Source organism: Anomalospiza imberbis, chromosome 22 (assembly GCF_031753505.1).
Source record: "Anomalospiza imberbis isolate Cuckoo-Finch-1a 21T00152 chromosome 22, ASM3175350v1, whole genome shotgun sequence".
In the NCBI taxonomy this organism is placed as follows: domain Eukaryota; kingdom Metazoa; phylum Chordata; class Aves; order Passeriformes; family Viduidae; genus Anomalospiza; species Anomalospiza imberbis.
In genome coordinates this window covers 2,522,187-2,543,707 of record NC_089702.1, presented here as the reverse complement: position 1 = coordinate 2,543,707, position 21,521 = coordinate 2,522,187, and the positions used below count along the sequence as shown (strand labels likewise).

General features: G+C 47.2%; 3 protein-coding genes across 3 annotated transcripts in view; 2 read left to right on the top strand and 1 right to left on the bottom strand.

Annotated features, from left to right (window-relative positions):
* The window catches only part of SDR39U1 (short chain dehydrogenase/reductase family 39U member 1), a 5,569-nt gene extending 2,222 nt beyond the window's left edge, over nucleotides 1–3,347 (top strand). Inside the window, exons 4-6 of the mRNA XM_068211746.1 lie at nucleotides 124–245; nucleotides 1,296–1,439; nucleotides 1,656–3,347. Of these exons, the coding sequence (XP_068067847.1) occupies nucleotides 124–245; nucleotides 1,296–1,439; nucleotides 1,656–2,071 (682 nt within the window). The 3' untranslated portion in view covers nucleotides 2,072–3,347. The remainder of the gene's footprint in view (nucleotides 1–123; nucleotides 246–1,295; nucleotides 1,440–1,655) is intronic.
* Nucleotides 3,348–6,839: 3,492 nt separating this feature from the next.
* On the top strand, nucleotides 6,840–11,804 carry LOC137486627 (olfactory receptor 4D1-like). Its single transcript, XM_068212056.1, has 2 exons — nucleotides 6,840–7,191; nucleotides 10,784–11,804. Exon 2 carries the CDS (start codon nucleotides 10,792–10,794, stop codon nucleotides 11,779–11,781), a length of 990 nt encoding a protein of 329 aa, XP_068068157.1. The 5' UTR covers nucleotides 6,840–7,191; nucleotides 10,784–10,791; the 3' UTR covers nucleotides 11,782–11,804.
* Nucleotides 11,805–16,438: 4,634 nt separating this feature from the next.
* On the bottom strand, nucleotides 16,439–18,413 carry LOC137486628 (olfactory receptor 10A5-like). The gene is given in 8 exon segments (XM_068212058.1): nucleotides 16,439–16,576; nucleotides 16,578–16,933; nucleotides 16,936–17,152; nucleotides 17,154–17,224; nucleotides 17,227–17,241; nucleotides 17,244–17,319; nucleotides 17,321–17,431; nucleotides 18,301–18,413. Coding segments are annotated over 7 exon segments (939 nt in total). The 5' UTR covers nucleotides 18,301–18,413; the 3' UTR covers nucleotides 16,439–16,483.
* Nucleotides 18,414–21,521: the final 3,108 nt, after the last annotated feature.

Here is a 21,521-nt window from a genome sequence, read left to right as displayed (position 1 = left end):
GTGAGGGGAGTTCCTGTGACCTCTCCTGTGCTTGTGAGCTGGTGTTGGCTGGGGTCCCCCTTGCTGGCATTGTTTCCTGGGTGTCCTTGTGAGGTGTTTAATCCCTGGCTCTCCCTTTCCCAGGTGGGGTGATGCCTTCTGCAGGGAGGTCATCAGCAGCCGGGTGGAGACCACGAAGGCCTTGGCCAAAGCCATTGCTGCTGCTGAGCAGCCGCCCCGTGCCTGGGTCCTCGTCACTGGCGTAGGTATTGGTTGGGCCTGGCCAAGACAGCACTCCTGCTGACCTGGAGAGGCTTTACCTGCAGACAGAAACACAGTTCCTCAGGAGCACCTGTCTTGCCTTGAAATGTCAGCTTTATTGCCATCAGTGCCACTGCGTTTAGGCAAGCCTTGCTAAGCTTTTAGTGCTGCTGGAGAGGAATTGGGTCCCTGTGCTTTGTCTTGGTGTCATTAGGGCAGAAGCTTTTCTGTGTTTTCCTGTGAAAGCCTTTAGGAATCTTGTAGAATCAGTTTGTGTCAGTAAGGCCTCAGCTGAAGCCCTGTGCATTATCTCCTACTTCCTGCTTGCTGCAGTCTTTAAAGCTGAGGTTTATCTTTAGAGCTGCCATGGTTTATCCTCTGTGATGCCCAGTATTAAAGCAGGAACCTACCAGTCAGCTCAGTGTGTTCCTTGCAGGACTGTTTGGGTTTTGGGGCTGCCTGAGTGTTAATGCATCCTACTGAACCTGTGGAGCACATTGGTAGTTCAAAAACTTGTCAGCATTGCCATCAGAGACCCTGTGCTGTTCATGTGAGGATGTCCCTGGTGGAGTGGTTGAGCTCACAGAATCCCAGAATGGTCTGGGTTGGAGGGGGCTTTAAAGCCCATCCGGTGCCACCCCTGCCATGACAGGGACACCTTCCACTGTCCCACGTTGCTCCAAGCCCTGTCTATCTTGGCCTTGGACACTTCCAGGGATGCAGGGACAGCCACAGATGCTCTGGGCATCCTGTGGCAGGGCCTCCCCACCCTCACAGGGAAGATTTTCTTCCTAGACTGACTTCCACTTTGAAGCAATTTCCCCTTCTCCTGGCACTCCAGGCCCTTGTAGTCTCTCTCCAGCTTACTTGTAGGCTCCCTTCAGGTACTGAAAGTTGCAATTGGGTCTCTTTTCCAGGCTGGACAATCCCAGTTCTCTCAGCCTTTCCTCACAGGGGTTCTGGGCTCCTGGAGGCAGAGAAGGTGGTCTAATGGGGAATGGGGGGGGTTGGTGTCATCATTCAACCCTGACCCCCTGTCTGCTGTCACCCTGCAGGTTTTTACCGCCCCAGCCCCACGGCTGAGTACACTGAAGACAGTCCAGGAGGGGATTTTGACTTCTTCTCACGCCTGGTGAGCTCGTGGGAGGCTGCAGCTCTCATCCCTGGGAGCCCAACTCGTGGTGTTGTGGTGAGATCAGGTGAGATGGGGCATCATGCTTAGTAATGGTGACTGCTTTACTGCTGAGGCAAGAGTGGGAAGAGGAGGGTAAAGGCCATCAGTTCTTCTGCCTCTCCTTGCTGGGGTCCTGTTCCAGGCCAGCCCTCTTAAGGATTCTCCTGCTTGTAGGTCTGGGTGTGAAGGGGCTTTTGCCCTTTGGGCAGGGACACCTGGTGTGACTCTGTTCTCCCCACAGGTGTAGTGCTGGGTCGAGATGGCGGTGCAATCTCTCAGATGCTCCTGCCTTTCCGTCTGGGACTTGGAGGCCCCATGGGCTCTGGACTCCAGCCCTTCCCATGGATCCACATTCAGGACCTGTCTGGGATTGTGTGCCATGCCCTGGAGAAGGAGTCTGTGCAAGGCATCCTCAACGGCGTTGCCCCATCCTCCCCTGGCACCTCCAATGGCACCTTTGCCCAGGAGCTGGCGGCAGCCCTGGGGCGCCCGGCGCTGCTGCCGGTGCCCGCCTGGGCCGTGCGTGCTGTCTTTGGGCCAGAGCGGGCGGTCATGCTGCTGGAGGGACAGAGGGTGCTGCCCAAACGCACCCTGGAGAGCGGCTACCGCTTCATCTTCCCTGAGCTGCCTGCAGCCCTGAAGGACATTGTGGCTTAAGGCCTCCCCAGTTGGGCTGGGCTGGGCCCTGTTTGTGTGAGCTCACATGCCTGCCTATCAAAGAGGGGAGCCCTGCCCCTTGGCACTTCCCCATCCACATACAGAAGGGGTGAGCGATCCTTTCCCCCTGTATCTCCCTGCATCCCCAGTTTAGGAATCACCCTTCTTACTGCCACCTGAATGTTAACATTACCTGCATTTGGGGAAGGGCATGAGCCCCTCAATGGACTGTCACTGTGGAATTGCCCATCTTCCCATTTGCATGGTGTGTGAACAGCTGGCAAAGCAGCTGGGGGTGTAACGTCTTCTCCCCTGAGAGATGTGCAGCAGGAAACTCATCCTAATGCTGTTGTAATTCCTCCATGGTAGTGGAAATCGCCCTTCCTATTTTTCCCCATGATGAGGGGAAACGCAGAAGAGCATAAGTCTCTTTCTTGGTCTTGGTGGCTGTGGGAGAAGATCCATCAGAGGGTGCTGAATACAGATTGCTTGGAGACTGCCCTCTCTTTTCTTGTGGCTGGTACCAAGCTGATGTGTCAGTACCTTCAGCTGAATCTAGTCCAAACAGTTGCACCCTTTCAGGGTTCCATAGCCCTTGTGCTGTGGCAGGGATGAGGGAGAACCCTGCTTTGCCAGCCTGTAGGGGAAAGGGTGACAATCAGACTGTGCCCCTGGACTGCTTTGCCTTGGCTGAGTGCCCATTACATCTAAGTTTGAGCTCAGGAAAGCTGGGTGGTACATCACTGTGTGAGGCAGTGCAAGTCACAGCTTTAGTCTAAAAGAGCATTTCAGCTATTGCCTTCATTGTGCTTACCTCAGACCAGGGTGGTTTTCTTTTATTGATCCCATGAGGTGGTGCTTGACTGGGCATGTGCCTAACTGGGCAGTGAGGATATCCAAGCTGCCTGGTCTACCTTGGGAAGCAGTACCTCTTCCCTTGTAATGCAGTTTGCTATTTCATCATCTCACAGTGACAGAAAATATATCCATGTGCTTCCCTTGACCCACTTCCATATCCTGAAGTGGGTTGCAGTGTGTGAAGTCCACAAAGCAGTGAAATTTATTATAGCAGTACTTCTGGAGAAATACTCCTAGTGTGATGTAAGTTGGGGCTAGAAAATTCTATTAAAAGACACTTCAGGCAGATAAACACCATCCAGAGCAACAGCAGTCCACGTATTTCTGGTTTATGCCATGCTGTAGTCAGAGTAGCTGAAGGATCAGTCTTGGTGAAGTCTAGGTGCCCCACTCTCCTGACTCTGCTCAGTACCTACTGGAGACAGAATGGCAATCTGCTGGCTTTCCAGGCAGGAAAATTGGAGTGGGACTTCAGAAGGAACTGGAGATAGTCCCTGCAGTTAGTGTCAGCACAGCCAGGTAAAATGGGACTTTGGGAATAGTCATGAAAGCAGCATGGTTTGAGGTAGATGTGGGTTCCTTGGACTTTGTCTTTGCTGCCTGTAAGTTAGGTGCAGCTTTCTTCCTCTTCCCAAGAGCTTCAGTCTGTGAGAGTAGGCTGACATACTCTGAGATAGAGACCCAGTTCCTTGTGGGCCAGTACAATGGGGACAGTCAGCAGTGCTGCTTTAGTTACTTCAGCTGAGCTTTTAGGGCCTCAGGCTTCAGAGCTCCCCCAGATGTTGTGGTCTGCAGCATCCTTCTGTCAGCCAGGCTGGTTAGCCAGCCCAGTTAGTTGCTGTACCTGTATAAACCTTGTTGATTGCAATGGCTTTGGGTTGTGATTGGAAATGAAAACAGGTATGGCTGGAGAAGAACTGCCACTTTCAGCTCTTCTGAAAGAGATGTTTGTATCCCACAGAGGACGAAAGAGATGTTTGTATCCCACAGAGGACTGCCACTAAGCAGAGCTCCCAGGCCTTGGACTCACTGCCTGGATGTGGGACTCAGGACATTTGAAAAGTTGCCTCTGCATGGTGTTTGGCTTAAATACATCACAGGTTTAAATGAGCTTCTGTCATGTGAATCTGTACATGGGCTGTGGAAGCACTGTCTTCTGAGTGCAGTTAAGACTTTCCATCATGATAAATCCACACATGCCCCGTGCCCCTTTCTCTGCAGTAGAGCCAGAAAAGGTGCATGTTTGGGTGACAGCAGGCTGAAATCTCGATTGGATGTGTCTAGTTTTGGTGACCTTAAGGAAGCCCTGGTCCCCAGGCTGCAAGGCCTAGTGATCCTGAGTACAGGCACTGTGTTACCCCAGTGCTGGCACTCCAGTGCTCAGGGCTAGCAGAGTGTTTCTGCAGGCATGTCTGAGCCAATCCTGTGCCCCTCTGCCTCGGGCCAGGTGTCTCTGTTCCTTTAGAGGTGAATGCTTTTGTTAAGCCATGGGAGAAGCAGCTGCTGCCTTCAGCACCTGGGGCCCAGGACCCTCCTGTGTGGCCACTGACATCCAGCCTGGGGGCCTGGTACCCAGGGTTTCTGTCCCAGCTGGGGACACAGCTGTTCTTTCCTGTTTGCAGGGTCAGCCAGGCCTGATGCTGAGCTGCTGTCACACACAGACATGTGGACAGTGACACACAGCAACCCCACACAGGACACAGGTGACACACAGGCACCACGCATGATGGGGCTGGCAGACTCACGTGACACCCTCGGGGTTCACAAGGACGTGCACACTCACAAATGCTTTGAGCACTAGCGTGACCCCTCTGTCCACCCAGCACTCCAGCATGGTCCACAGGACCCCACAGGACCATGGACCTCCTGACCCATCCCACAGGTCCTCTCCTTGCCAGCTCCTCCAGCTTGACGCACCAAAGACTCAGCATCACTCAGATGCTCATCCCAAAGGCACACCACACTTGCAGGTATCTCCAGGTACCAACATGAATCCCTTGCCCTCCTGATAACCCTGCCCATACCTGGAGTCTCCTACTTGCCAGCTGCTCTGAATTACTGCTGCTGGATACACACCTGGCTTGTGGGATGTACACAGAGTTGCCTTTCCCAGAATCAGCAGACATGCTGTGAGTGGCTGTCCTGCTCCAGCTGCTGGCATGCAGCCCCTCGCTCCCCTTGCTCATGCTTGCCCCCCAGCAGCTGTTCTTGTGGACACGGAGTATTCCTGCCTCAGGGGCTGTAGGGTGACTTCCCACTGGCTGCAGGAGCTGCTACCACAGGTGGGTCTCTGCTCTCCTGTCCCCCTGTCTGATTTCAGGAGCTGGCCCCAAATCCACCAGCACTTGGTCCTTGTAGCACACAGATGGGACCCTGCGAGTCTGCACAGAGAGTTACAGAAGGATTAAATAAACCAGGACTGTGGTGGTCAAGTGTAGAGCACAGCCACACCAGCACTGACTGGTGCAGGTTTTACACCCAACCAGCCTCTTGGAACCTTTTTCTGTCTAACCTCTCTTGGCTGCTCCCTGTCCCTGTTCCTCAACAGCCGACATCCCACTGTCTTCATCCAACATCCTGGACACTGAGCTTTGCATCCTGATTCTCACTTGCAAAGTCCTAGGCTGCCTATGGCTTCTTGAGAGCTCATCAGCTGGTGTGAGTGATGCCATTTGTTTCTGGTAATTTGCCTTGTTAATGCTAATTGGTAGGTTTTATGGCTGTGTCTCCCATTACTTCCCTACTGTAAAAATTAATGTTCTCAGCCTCACACATCTTACCCCTTTGGGTGGCTGATCAGGTTTGTTCTCATCACAGCCTCCCCATCACATATCTGGTTTATCACTGCCTTTTTGGCTCCTTTGACCAGATACCCCTAAATTAGCTGACATGCTCCTTTCACATCCTCTGACACTGCCCTGCTGCAGGGCTGGACAGAGGCTTCACTCTTCACTCCCCTGGAGTCTGAATGGAGCTCCTCATGGGCTGTACTCACAGGGCAGTGACCCCTCTGGGCATGGAAGTGGAAGGGGCTGTGTGTGCCAACAGGGGCTGCAGTCACTGCCCCAGCAGAGGCAATAGGCAGGAACACACTGAGGCACTTAGGATCAACAACATCTCTGTCAGTTTGTACAGGCAAGCCCAATGACTGGCTGGGATAGCCACATCTCTCCACGCACCAGGGCATGTGACATCTGTGACCAGGCTGATCCTGGAGTTTTGGTCTCTTTCGGGCAGGGTGGAGTAATCTGCACTGGTGCCTTGCTTTGGGGTTACCTCTGGGCTGACTGCTAAGTTGCAACACAGTATTAAAGACAGCGAGGCTTAATTCAGAGTTTTCAGTCATAGTTCTGCACCCTTTGTATTGTTAGTCTGCTCTACACATTCTTTCACAAAATGTAAGACACTCATTTCCTAATTAAAGTTGGTATTTCCCTTAATTTCTGCTCAACCATAGACTTCAGTAAAGCCTTGGACTCAATTTTCCACAGTGCTCTCCTGGGGACACTGGCTGCTCATGGCCTGGATGGGCATACTCTCCACTGGGTACAAACCAGTCTGGGCAGCTGAGTGCCAGGTGTGGTGGGGAAGGGACTTAAATGCAGCTGGTGGCCCATCACAACTGGTGTTCCTCAGGTCTCAGTACTGGAACCAGTCCTTTTTAGTATCTTTCATCAGTGATCTGGATGGGGGCATTGAGCACTCTTAGTAAGTTGGCAGACACCAGCTTGGATGGTAGTTTTGGGAGGGTGGGAAGGCTCTGCAGAGGGGTCTCTGGCTGGATCCATGGGGCAAGGCCAGTGGTAGGAAGCTCATCAGGGCCAAGTGCTGGGTCCTGCACCTGGGTCACAACAAGCCCATACAGTGCTCTAGGCTTAGGGAAGTGGGCCTGGAAAGCTGGAAGGACCGGGGTGTGCTGGTTGACAGGGGCTCAAGATGAGCTCATGTGTGCCCAGGTGGCCAAGCAGGCCAATGGCACCTGGCACCATGGACACATGGGCACTGTGACTCCAGCTGCAGCACACATGGGCACACAGAATAGAGATCCCTCACCCAGACAGGAAATCCTGACTGCACTGAGCAGGAGCAGGGCATGGCCAGACAAGTGTGGCTCCTCCTCTAAATCTCCCTAGTAAATCTTGGAACCATCTGAGATGCTTTTCTCCCTCCATTCCATAATGGGTCCTTTATCTCCTGGGCATTAACTCTGCCTCAGGCTGTGAGCTGACCCAGAAGCTGTTCCCACTGACTCATTGGAACAGGTAGCACACCCAGCCCTGGGGCTGCTGGATCTCCTGGGGCAGCCCTTGGATGAGGTGGATCAGTGTCCATTTCTCTGATTAGGTTACTGTGGTGGCTCTGGTACTGCTGGTGGGCATCTGTGCCCCTTTGTGTATGTGTAGACCAAGTTTTTATTGTATAACCAGAAAAATTCACTTTGTAAAGGAGCAGAGAAGTGTTTTAGAATCACTGCCCTGAAGGCTTTACTGATAGAACAATTCTGTAGCAATGACTGAACTTTTATTTCAGAGCACAGTTGAACACAAGCTCCAGAGCAGCAAGTCTGTGGTTGGGAGAGTTGTAATTTGCATTTTTTCATCTTGCAAAGGGGAGAAGTGACTACACTGCCATGAAAATTCCCATTTTAGTTCTGCTCCAATTATCACAAGGTTCTTTCATCTGCACGTGGTCCTGATCCACATGACGTGAAGCACTACAAGAACTTTTTAATTAGCCCCATGGTGACAAAATCTAGTTTTGCTAATTATATTATTGTTATTGTTTTTGAATGACCAGAAGTGCATGGCAATTTGGGATTTTGCTTTCTTCTTGAATCCCATCATATCCCTTAACAAAGGCATTAGGAATCCTGTAAGGGAAGGTTGTTGGAGTCTTCTGTTGGAGGTACGTTTGCATCCCCTGCTCCTCTGAGTAGAGCTGTGCTGTTTTATCTTGTAACTTGAGAATGACATCTCGTAGCTTGTGTGAAGTTGGATCACAGAAACAGGAGTTTGCTGAAGGTATTTGCTCTTTCTGCCAAAAATACTGGAAGGATGAATAATTCTACATGCTGCCAGTGGCAGTGATTATACTGTGAAAGAGAAAATCAGCTGAAAATGCTTGTTTATCGCTTTTAATATATAATCTTATTTAACAGAGTCAGCTTCAGAGACACTTCTCATGTGTTGGGAGAGGTCTGAGGGAAGGCAGGCATAAGTCATACCTGTCTCAGCATTTCTGTATTTCAGGTTTTGGCTGGAGCTCAGTCTTACTTTTATGTTAGGGAGACTACTGAGGCAAAGGAGAAAGGCTGGATTACAGTTGAAAGCAAATTGCTTTTTCCTTCCCCCAAGCTTTTGTGAAAATACTATTTTTTAATAGGAAATCAGAACAAAGAATCCACAGTATAAACTCTGGATTGTTAGAAAACGTGATTTCCTACCAAAAGTGGCTTTCCTTTTTGGGTCTGTGGAAAAAAAAATCTGCAATTTTCAAGCAGAAGATAGGATTATGTATATAACGATTTAAAATGGAATTATTCACTGACACTAAGGAGGAAGCTGTTATGGGAAAAAATTACAGTATCCCAGCAGAGTATTCACCAGAGGCAACTGAAATGTGCAGAAAGTTCTCATTTCTACAATTCTCTGAAATTCCATTTTGGGAATAGTTTTAATAGTTTATAGGGGGAAATAAAAAAGTTGTGGTTTATTCTACATGTGGCTTTTTCCTGTAAGAAATTAGATTTTTGTTTCAGCAGCCAAATAGAGGTAATAACCTCCCATCAAGGAAATGGCTCAGTCATTTTAGGCTGTGGCTGCTGATGAGCAGCTGCCATCTTCTCTTAGAACTTCCCCACAGTATCTCCAAATTCACTGAATATAACAACATTATTTTTCTAGAACTTGAGACACTGTGATTTTTATCTCATGCCATTTACCTGACTGAAAAGAAGTTTGGAAAAGGACTGTGATGCAGAGGTCTTTGTAATAATCTGATGTACAGAAGGCCAGAAGTTGGGAAGAAGTTGGGGTTGAAACTGAGCTGTCCATGGAGCCAAGGAGGAGAAGCCTGGCCACAGTGATGTTGACTTTAGGGTGAGCACATTCTCTCTGCAGACTTCTTGACTCTGATGGGAGCTGAAAGAGCCACCTCCCCTGTCCTAAATTGTTTTTTAGTGCACAGATCACCTGGCCTAATGTGGACTTACATGTCCAGCCAGCCTCAACAGTGGGAGTTAAGGATTAGGGAAAGCAGGTCCTGTGTGGGTGACTTTTTGTCTGTATCTACACAGAGAGCCTCAGCAGCTCCAAGGATAAGCTTCAGCTCAGCCTAACTTGCAAGTCCTTACTTTAGGTGAGGTGTATTCCAGGCAGAGGTGCAGCTTCCCAAGCTGAGTGGTGTGGTTGGTGTTCTGGAGGGAAGGGATGCCATACAGAGGAACCTTGACAGGACAGAAGTGGGCTGGGGCAAACCTCAGAAAGTTCAACATGGCCAAGCACAGGGTCCTGCACATGGGTGAGGCCAATCCCGAGGCTGGGAAGTGCATGGATTGAGAGCAGCTCTGCAGAGGAGGACCTGAGGATGTTTGGTGCATGAAAAACTCATTATGTCCTGTCAATGTCCACTCACAGCCCAGAAACCAATCCTACCCTGGGCTGCATCAAAAGCATCAAGGCCAGCAAGTCCAGGGAGATAATTCTGCCCAAAAACTCCCCTCTCCTGAAACCCCACCTGCAGAATGGTGTCCAGCTCTGGGGCCCCAAGCTAAAGGAGCACGTGGACCTGCACAAATGGACCATGGAGCTCCTGATCCAAGGAGGGCCACAGAGGCTGGAACACCTCCCCTGTGAGGGCTGGAGTTATTTAATGTATGGAGAGAAGAGAAAGCTCTGGGGAAACCTTTCAGCAGCCTTCCAGCAGTGGCTGCTGAAAGTGCCTACAAGAGAAATAGAGAGGGACTTTACACAAACTCATGTGGTGATAGGAGTTGTTGAGGACAGCAAAACGGGGAAAGTAGTCAGTACACTGGATGGCAGGACTGGTATTAGGAGGGACAGTTTGGAGAAATAGGTTGGTACTAACATTATAAAGTCTGACACAAATTAATATGTCATCTTGCATCTAGCAAAGGGCAAGCCTGTGCAATCAGCAGAGACTAGGGGCCAGGAAGCAGCTTTGTAGATAATGACCCTCCCTGGTAGACAAACAGCTGAAGAGGAGATGGGAATGTGTTCCTCTGTCATAGAAGGTGGCAGACAGCTTCAGCTCTGCTAGCAAAGGTCTGGCCAGCTGGTGCAGGGAACTGATCCCACCCCTCCTCAGTGCAGGACTGAGTCAAGACCACAGCACTCCAGGACAAGAAAGACAGTGATACACACACTGGACTGATTTCCTTGGAGGGCCTCCAAATGAAGCACTGGGCTGGATCACTTGACTTTCGAGGAGACGCTGAGAGAACTGGGTTTGTTCACCCATACAGAAGAGAAGGCTAAGGGGAAAGAAACCTCATTTCTGTGTATAACTAGCTGATGAGATGAGGATATGGAGGAGATAGAGCCTTCCTGGAGGTGTACAACAATAAGGTATTATTGGAATATCATAAGTTCTCGCTAAATGTAAGGGAATTTGTTTTATTTTTTCTTTTTCTTTTTTCTTCTTTGTTTATGTTTTGTTTTTTCCCTATAAGACTGGTTATATACTTGAACAGTCCACAGACTTGGTGAGACTTGATGACTTCCAGAAATCCCTCCCAACATAAATTATCCTATGATTCTGCGTTTTATTAATTCTATAGCACAATTAATTCTATATACGCATTTATTGTCATCTTTATTGCTCTTGTTTGTGCAGGATAAAGAATGGAATCAATGAACATCACCACCACTGTGACAGAATTTGTCCTGTTGGGCCTGACACAGAGCCACAAGCTGCAGTATTGTCTCTTTGTGATCTTCTTTCTCATCTATGTAATAACCTGGCTGCTGAACTTCACCATCATTGCCACTGTGGCTGTGGATCACCAGCTCCACACCCCCATGTACTTCCTCCTGGCCAACCTTGCTTTCCTTGATGTCAGTGACTCCTCAGTCAATACTCCCAGACTGCTGTCAGGCCTCCTCGCCCAGCACACAATCATCTCCTTCAATCAGTGTTTCCTCCAGATGTTCTTCTTCCATTTCATTGCGGGTGCAATGTCGTTCTTGCTCCTGGGGATGATGGTGGACCGGTACGTGGCCATCTGCGAGCCACTGCGCTACCTGTCCATCATGAACTGGAACACCTGCACAGGACTGGTGGCAGCTGCATGGCTGGGTGGATTTCTTCATTCTATTACACAAACTGGTTTCCTTCTCCAGCTGCCATTCTGTGGCCCAAATGTACTGGACAATTTCTACTGTGACGTCCCTCAAGTCATCAAACTGGCCTGCACTGACACTCACACGGCTGAGCTCCAGATGGTGTTTAACAGTGGAGTGATCCTCATCAGCCTTTTTGTAATCTTGATTATTTCTTACATTGTCATCTTGCTTAAGATAAGGACGTGCATCACAGAAGGGAAGAGAAAAGCTCTGTCTACCTGTGGAACACAGATAACTGTTGTGAGCTTGATATTCATCCCCTGCATCCTCACCTATGCCCAGCCTTATAAGAAATACCCTAGGGACAAGGTGGCCTCCATTGTTTACACTGTGGTCACTCCAATGCTAAACCCAATGATCTACACGCTGAGGAACACTGAGATGAAAAAGGGCATCAGGAGAACACTGGGGAAAATATTTCTGTCAGCAGGAATACAGAAACCAGAGCAGACAGTAGATCCAAAGACATCAAATCTGGTGTTCCCATGACCAAAACTGTGATCATCACTGATATTCCTGCTCCTTCAATAAGTGAGCAACTTTCTAGATGTGAGGTGGGGACAACATCCGCCTCCCATCAATTTAGGAAGGTCAGTCACATGGAGTCTGCAGCATTGTGGAATGTCTGGGGCCAAATAAAAATTTGCAATAGATTACCTGCAAAGACATCTCCATGACACACCAAACCCTAAACCAGGACAAATACCTTGGCACTGACCATGCAAGGGGCCCTTCCCACAGCCAAGTTCTCTGCTGTGGAAACCACAGCTGAGCCTTGCACTCCAGCATGTCTCGCTTCTCTTCAGCACTCCTCTGTAGTTTCATCTCTAAGCTAGCACTGATGCCTTACTGAACCTGCAAATAACACACTTTGGAGATAATATTTATATGGGGGGGAATATAAAGGTTGGTCTTTATTGGAGACCTCCAAGGGCAGACATGGAAAATGTCTGGAAAATGTCCACTAAATGCCCAACCCCCAGTTTTATAAGTTTAGGAAATGAGCATAATTGAAAAAAAATCACCATTAGGAGCACAAGAGGTGATGAAATTTTCCCCAGTTCAACTTCCTCTGAATCTTCCCCCCTCAGATAGAAACTAAACTTTGATTATAAAAGTAAGTCTGGAAGAGCTGGTTCCTAGGGAGAACCAAGATAGGTCAAGGGCCTTGGAATGTGTTTTGTCTTTCTGCCTGTCAGGGCAGGGAAAAGTACTGGGAAAACTAGCTCTAATACAATGATAAGCTGCAGGGATATAAATATATGCACAAAGAATAGAGAGAATATATAAAAGAGAAAAGGCACAAAATCAATTTGGCATCAGCACGATGGCATCTGCACATTCCTGCATTAGTAACTTCACCAGCAATATTGAGATAGAGAGAAAAGCATTCTGAAAATGCTTTAGTGGGAGAAAATTCTCAGACCTGTAAGGATTATTTAGGTTTAGAGCTGTTTGAGTTTAATTCCCTTAGAGAGATAAGTGAGAAATGAGATCCCTCTTGACAGTAGAAACAAAAATCTGATGGGGAGAGAAACTGATAAGAGGAAGTAGAGCTCAGAATAATAAAAGGAAGAAAAGGAGAAAAGGAAATATAAAAGCAAACAAGAGGAAAAACTTCCTTATGTCACTTTCTGATGCTTTGTCAAAGGTCAAAATTCATGTCATGTCTTGAAATCAAAACATTTCTCAATATTATTTCTTTTCTCCATTCTTCCTTCCTTCCATGGAGAGCTGAAGGGCTCATTGTGCTGGTTGTGTGTATAAATTGAGTGATATTTATTTCTCTAACTGCAAATTCCTGACCCATCTGCCTGCCCAAAATGTCAGCACTGGCAGCAGAGGCTGCACCCACACTGCCTCTGATCTGAGCTGCTGCACTCTCTGCCTGCTGGAAGACAGTGAATATTTGTGCCAGAGGACTGGGGAAGGGTTTGTCTCTGCATCCTTTAGATAAAGTTTTCTCTGTCTCTTCAGTGTGCTGGCTGTTTCTGGCTCCAGGAGTGATAATTATAGAATTGTGGCATCAGCTGTGGTTCTGGAGTGCTAACTCAGGTGCCGTGGGGTCTTAGTTAAAGCTCTAAGATGCATGAATTTATTTGTAATTATTTATTGTATTTATTATTTCTTGTAACTTATATAATTCCTGAACCATGTGACCTCTAGAAGCCATTGTCTAGAATTCTCAAGATCAGGTATTAATTCAATAAATCAAATCTTCCTTCCTTCCTTCCTCTCCTTTCTCTTCCTTTTTCTTTCTGTTTTCTTTCTCTCTTTCTCTTTTCTTCCTTTCTTTCTCTCTCTCTCTCTCTCTCCCTTTCATTCTATACTACATAGATATATGTATATTAATAAACCCCTCGTAAAGCTAATAAAAAATTAACTCAACACTGACCTTTAATGTCATAAGCTGAATTAAAGTAGCACATTCCAACAATGCTAAAACTTCATTATGTGGTTCTAAAGTGAAGAATCAGGTACTACACCAGCCAACACTTAACTAATGACTAATTTAGCTGTTTTCTTGGAGCTTCCTTAAGGAGATCAAGTGCACCCATGACCGGAGGTGATCTGACAGAGCCATAAACTGTGGCAGCATGTTGAGCTCAGCATCCCTATCAAGACAGGCATTTAAATCAGTACCAATTTTTGCCAGAAAAGTGAATTAATTAATTATTAAATACCACTTCACACTGAAAATAACTCATAGAAAGAAATTAAAATGTTAAAAATATGTAAATTTTTAAAATGCATTATCCTAGAATGCTAGAATCAATAGTTCACATATTGGGGTTGGGGAGATGAATCCAGGCACAAACTTCTGCCCTGATCTATTTGTGAAGCTGTGATCCACTGAATGACATAATTTAACCAGAACTTCCCTTTTTTATAGAGGAGACAGGATGGTGTAAGTGTGAGCTCAGCTCTAGCAAAACCCATGGCTGTGTTTCTTAGAGACCAAAAATCAGTGCTCCTTGCTGAAGAGGTGAAATTCTGATTTACACCAGCTAAAAACCTGCCTTGTTTCCTACCACCTCAGTTTCTGTTTGGGGTATCCTTCATGCACATGTGGAAACAGGAAACAGAAGAGATGAATTCAGGAAAAACAGAAAGTTCCTGATAGTGTTTGGTGGGAGGGCACTGCAGCAGGTATAAAAAAGGTTTATTCCAAATGGATGAGTGATTTTGGGTGTTTCATTCTCCTTGGACCAGAGTCTGAAAAATCATTAAAATAGGCAAATAAAAGCATTAACCATTTGGAATGCAATGTTCCTTAAAGTGATTAACACTACTGTTATTATACCAGAGTAATAAACTTTTTATTTTAAGAAATGCTTTTTTCAGTATTATCTTTTGACTAATAAAACAAGAAAAAAGTTCTCTGTTTTTACAGAGGTAAAAGTAGATCTGCTCCCAGAAGCAAAGTCTGTAGAAATGTAAATGAAGTTTCATTAGCTCTTTCTCCAGTGTTCTAATTATGAGAAAAAAGAGTTTCAACAATACAGAGACAAGTTAAGTTCCCTAGAGGAGTCTAAGCAAACAACATTGCCAAATGCAATTAACCACTTTGTCATTAACTCGTTGTTATGAGGTTTCTGAAGTCAGGCAATGACTTCATCCTGAGATGACTTACATTGCCTTCCTCTTTTACAAGCAAACTAAACAAAAAAAAGAACATTATACTCAATTTTGCTGCCCTTTACTGCCTTTATGGCCAGGCAACTAAGTCAGATGAAACAGAGAGACTGCAAAGGTCAGCATGGCCACATTGGTAATGAAAATTTCTTTTACTTGACCTCCATATAGAAAATACAGTTTGAATGTTGCAGTCTCTGGCCCAGGCTATTCACCAAGCCAGAGCACCTGTTCTATCCAGAATAAACTGCAAAACCCTCCCAGATAAATACTCCCAGGTAGTAGCAGCCCTTTTCTCTGTGTGCCCTTGTAGATACCAGCTAATCCTCTGGAAACACTTCTTTTCATGCCTGGATGAATTTCTCCAGCTGGGACTTGCAGAATGCTCTTATCCCATGACTCTGACTCCCCAGTGCTTGGAGGGTGTGGGCACTGCACTGTATTAAATGCTGAGTTCTTGCTGGAAATGAGGAATGACCATTAGTTAACCTTTCCCTTTCCTTTCCTTTCCTTTCCTTTCCTTTCCTTTCCTTTCCTTTCTTTCCTTTCCTTTCCTTTCCTTTCCTTTCCTTTCCTTTCCTTTCCTTTTCCTTTCCTTTCCTTTCCTTTCCTTTCCTTTCCTTTCCTTTCCTTTCTCCTTTCCTTCTTTCCTTTCCTTTCCTTTCCTTTCCTTTCTTTCCTTTCCTTTCCTTTCCCTTTCCTTTCCTTTCCTTTCTTTCCTTTCCTTTCCTTTTCCTTTCCTTTCCTTTCCTTTTCCTTTCCTTTCCTTTCCTTTCCTTTCCTTTCCTTTCCTTTCCTTTCCTTTCCTTTCTTCCTTTCCTTTTTCCTTTCCTTTCCTTTCCTTTTCCTTTCCTTTCTTTCCTTTCCTTTCCTTTCCTTTCCTTTCCTTTCCTTTTCTTTTCCTTTCCTTTCTTTCCTTTCCTTTCTTCCTTTCCTTTCCTTTCCTTTCCTTTTCCTTTCTTTCCTTTCTTTCCTTTCCTTTCCTTTCCTTTCCTTTCCTTTCCCCACACCTCAAATGAAAAAACACAGGGCTCTGAAGAAAGTGAACTGATTTCCTTATCACTTTCATTCAGTGGACCTCTTTTCTGCTGGAAGGAATGGAAAACACATAAAGACATGTAAGGGAAAAACAAAAAACATATAAAACATACAAGGGGAAAAAAAGGCAGAGCAAAACACGTAGTCCCTATCAATTACTGTATGCTTAGCCTGGAAACTTCACTGTAAATGAATATTTCTTCAGTGAGAGGGTGAGGTGAGCTCCTGCAATGGAAGTGAGGAGTTGCAAGCATGGATACCTTAATTAGACATGGGAAGTGCTCTGCTTTAGAAGAAATGTCTGGTATATATATTGTACTCCTAAGGAAGAAATTAATTTTTCAATAGTTTTCAGAAGTTTTAAATAATTTGCTTCTGAAGCAAATAACAAAGAAAGTATTTACAAGTGGGAAACAGATCTTTGTGCCTGTACTTTCCCCTGAGCTAGTAAACCATTAGAACTCACCACAAATGGAAATAAAGTTTTTAATCCACACATTCATGGACAAGAAAATCTTTATTTCTTCAACAAGACAGCCATCACTCTGATTAGTACTTCTTTCACTTCTTTATTCCTCAGGCTGTAAATCAGGGGTTTAAAGTGGGAATTACAGTTGTGTATATGAGAGCAAGGATTTCTTAGTGTCTTGTGAATTACTGGATTTTGGCTGTAAGTAAATCAAAGTCCCACTTGCACAGTACAACGTCACCACAGTAAGGTGTGAGGAGCAGGTGGAGAAGGTCCTGTATCTGCTCTCTGCAGAGGAAATCCTCAGAATGCTGGAGATGATGCAGGCGTAGGACAGCAGGATGAGGCAGAAGGGCGTGAAGATGACGAGCACCGTGGCTGAGATGAGCTGCCTCTCGTAGCGCGACGTGTCCGTGCAGGAGAGCAGCACCAGCGGGGGGATGTCACAGAAGAAGTAGTTGATCCTCCTGGGCCCACACAAGGACAGGGTGAACACCTGGCTGTCTGCACCACCGACACAACCTTGCCACTGCAGCAGGAGAGCAGCACCATGGAAAGGCAAGCCCTGGTGCTCATGATGGCAGGGTACCTCAGCGGGCGGCACACGGCCACGTAGCGGTCGTAGGCCATGGCTGCCAGCAGGTACCACTCAGTGGCCGCTAAGAAAACCACGCAGTAGAGCTGTGTGACACAGCCCAGGTAGGAGATGCTCCTGTCCCTCTGACAGGATGTTTACCAGCATCTTGGGGACAACCACTGATGCTGTGGAAATATCCAGGAAGGACAGACGCGGAGGAAGAAGTACAGGGCGTGTGGAGGGTGGGGTGCACTGTGACCATGCAGATGAGAAGGTTCCCGATGAGAGTCATGCTGTAAATTGAAGCAGATTGTGAAGAACAGCAAGTGCTGGAGTTCTGGGCGGCTGGACAATCCAGAGAGGATGAATTCAGTCAGCAGGGTGTGGTTTCCTGTATCTTGTTCCTCTGCTGGCTCCATCTGGGGGGAATCAGACAGACAGTCAGAGCCGTAGTCACTGCGCCAAGATCTCAGGGCTTCAGCCAGTTACTCAGACCAGGAGTCTCTGGGAATGCCTGCAGAGCTGCTGGGTCAAAGGGTGTAAGTCTGGAGCAGGCTGGGCTGAGCTCATTGAGAAGGCAGTGGCTGGGAGTGCGTGGTGCCAGTGCCCTCCAAGTGTCATTGTTTGGTGGTGTCACCAAGCCTTTGACCAAGAGGAGCTGGCATTGAAGGGGTGGCTCCATCATGGGTGCAGGGTACCTGCTGAGGATATGCTCTCCCCCCAGATGTCAGATCTGTGCTCCCAGCTGGTCCCACAGGCGCTTCCTGCAGTCAGGGGAATGCCCACGTGACAACTGAGACACCCACAGACCAAAGAAAGGAAGAAAAAACCTTGTGCTACCTTAGGGAGCAGTGGGCATTGCTCCTTGCACTCTGTTTTTCTTCCTGAGTGGGCTGACAGGGCAGGCAGCCTTCCTCCAAGACATCTGAAGTCAGAGCAACTCAACTTCAGATGACAGCCAGGGAAGTTCAGGCTGGGGCTGGGGGAGGCTTTGGCTCATATTCACATCAATCCGCAGCTGTCAGGGGGACAGAAATACATCCAAGAGCCCAGCTTTGGAGAAAGCACTCCCAAATGGAGCAAGCAGAAGCTGTGAAGGGAAAACCTAAGCCAACTGCTGTCCACCAAAACACCCGCAGACCAAATAAATCAAGCACCAAAGTAAACCAAACAAAAATCCTGTCTGTAGGCAGGCAAAGGAAGAAGGAACAATTCGAGGCACAGGTACACATAGGGAATGATGAGGGAGTGCAGAGGTGAAGCTCAGGACCATCTGTTCATGACTCACATGGCCTCGTTCCCCTGAGGAGGGTTGCTGTGTGTGGGATGTTCACAAAGTGCTGGACCAGCTCTGCTTTCTCACTGCCCAGGATGGGAAACTGAGGCACTGAAAGAGAAGAGCCACAGAGGAGAAAAGGGTGGTTAATTCTGTGTCCTTCAGACTCAGCATCTCTCATCAAAGGGGCCACCAGGCACTGCCTACAGTAGCAAATCTCAAGGCACAAAATGCATTTTGGCATCAGAAATGTATCCACGAACAGAGGGGGAAGCACCTTTGGCTCCGTTCACACAAGGACCACGTCAGCAGAGCCAGCACACAGAGAAGGACACAGCTCAAAGCCAGAGCAGTCACCCAGCTCTGCCATCACCAGCCACCCCTCGGGCTGCCTCTGTCTGTGACCCACACAGGACATCTTCTGTCTCTGGGTTTTATGACACGAAAACAAAGGTGCAAGCTGTGGATCCTGGAGCCACAGATGACTTTGACACACAAGCACAATAAGGAAACTCCCAATATTCTCAGACATTTGGTGCTCTGATGTATTTAAGGGGGATCTTTCTGGGTTTTTTTTCCATTAACATAGGAATGAAAGGACACTTTTGAGTGGTATCTCAATACAGCCTGTGCATGACAGATAGAGAATGACATGAAAAACTCCTGCAGTCTCTAACAGCACACATTCACACTGGTTTTAACTTGTTAGAACCATGTAGCTGAAGTGGAAACGACCTAATTCTGCCCTCTAAGCCCATATGAAAATTTTAGACTATTGCTGTGATCATTAGCTCTATTAAAGCCAACAGCACTCACAGCAGCCACTGATTTACTGAGAGTTTATCTTCTAATTCAGAACACCTCTCAGAAACAACCCTCAATATATGTAATTTGTGTGTACTTAAAGGGCTCTGAGGCCCTTCAAGTAAGTTTTGGCCTTAGCTCTTCCCTGGATTTTCTTTATACATTCACAATAGACATTTTGAAGCAAAGTGTCCTGACCTCCAGCAATTCTGCCATCCAGTGCCTCCAAAATGGGTCATTCAAATTTTGATAGAAGTATTTCCCTTGTTTTCTTACATTAGCAATGGTGTTAGGCTGGTAATTCCTCCTGTCAGTTTACAGTGCAGATTAAAAATTATATTTTAAATGCAGATGATCTTCTGCCACAGCTGTAATAATCTGTTGACATTAGCACATGGCATGTACCATAAAAAGGCAGCCAAGGACTTGTCTCACAGAGAGAAAGAAAAGGAATTTGTTAGATTTGTTTCAACTCAGTTGAAAGCTGAAAAGGTAGAGCTGCAGCTGAAAAGGTAGAGCCTCAATGCATCTCTACTTTTTGCCCATGAAGGGAACAGCTGAGCTGCCTCTGACACCTGCCTTAAGTAGATTCTCTTGAAATCCCTAAATCCCCTAGAGGTGGGATTGATTCAATCTGATTTCAGAGCTGTCAGAGATGGTTGTTCAGAGCTGTGCTCCCTCTGTGGGCAAGGGGATGTAGCAAACATCCTTATGCCAGCACTGAAATGCTGGATGTAGCCCTCCCTCACTGTCTGGAAAGTGGGACCAGAGGGACTCCTCCAGACACAGGCATCTCATCTCTTACATGCCTAAGGCCGTGAACTCTTCATCCTCACCAGCTAGGGGACTGACTGTTAACCTGAAATGTCTGAGCAGCAGCTGGAAATATCAAGGGATGTGTGACTCCAAGGGCAGAATTAGCCTGATGCTGCCTTTGTTTAATTGGACTGGTGTCTTTAGAGGCAGTGCTGTCTCTGGTAGGAGAGTTTTCATTCAACTCCAGCCACTCACATTTCATTCTTCAGTTTTTAGTGACTATTTTAGTGACTATTTAGTGAATCCAATCCTTTCCCTTTCCTTTCCCCTTCCCCTTTCCACAAAAATCAGATTTGATTGGAAATGCAGGAATTAAATCTGCACCTAGTACCAACCTGCTCTGAGCAGCATCACCCCTGATGTGGTCAGAGACACGTGGTCTGGGAAAAGACTGATAAGAGAACCAGAGAATGAAGACCAAATCTACATCAAAGGGATCAATAACAAATAGGAGATTGAAGTGAGAGGGGAAATGAAGTTTCTTCATTCAATGACTGAATCTTTTTAATTTCACAGAATTTGCTTCTTATCCATACAGGAGAGGTTAGCAAACAGAGATTTCATTTCTGTAGCCATCTGATGGCAGGCAAATGTTGTTTTGTTTTTTTTTTTTTCTGAGCCAATGTTCCTGTGTGGTCAGCAGAGAGGAAAAAAATCTCTAAGGATGGAATTCATGTTAATTTTCCAGTTCTGAAATTGTACATTCCACCAAACAGGTTCAGGAGGATCCCCAGGACATGTACTACAGCCCATGGTCTTTTCAGAACACAGGGTAAGGGGCAATGCCAATGTGCTCTAGAGGATTTATTTGTGGGCTTTCTCTAGACCAAAGCCATGTAAAATTTGGAACATCCTGGAGGTTTCACTGGCTGGGCTCACAGCCAAAGGAGGGTCAGGGAAACAGGGGCCGAGTCCCTTCCAGGTTATAACACTGGAGCCAGAGCTGCAGGGAGGACTCCGAGAGGCCTCAGGCAGGGCTGCTCCCCTTCTCGTGTGGACACCCTGAGCCTGGTCCTCACCTGAGCCCCAGCTGTGTCTCACCAGCCCTGCACCTGCATCAGCCCTGCTGATCTGGACTGGGCCCACAGAATGCCTTCCCAGCCGGACCTCAGACTTTTCTCACCATGGACTTGTCAGATCCTCTAGAACCCCAGGGCTGAGGCCGTGACGCTCCCACTGGCCTTGTCCCTTAGCAACCCTGATTGGTGATTTCTGATTTCCCAAGGACATCTCTGATGGCAGTCAGCCCCTCTGATAAAAAACAGGATCTTTGCCTGGCCCTGGCCAGCTCTCCCCATTGCTATCAGAGGATGGAGGGGGAAACAAAAAACAAAAAGAAAAAAAATCCAGATGGAACCAGCCCACATGCAGGGTCCCAGGGGCTCTCCAAGGGTCTCTGATGGGATATGCACTCAATAGATACCCCATTCCTCTTCCTGTGCACTGTGGGTGCTCTGAACAAGCCCAGACCTCTCCATCTTTTTGAGAAGATTGTGACAAAAAGGCAGAGAATGTGTCATGAGCCCCCCACCAAGCCACAGTCTGGGGGTTGTGAGAGCAAAAGCAGTAAATGACACGGCCACAGGCAGGCTGAGGTTTCCTGTTTCAGCTCC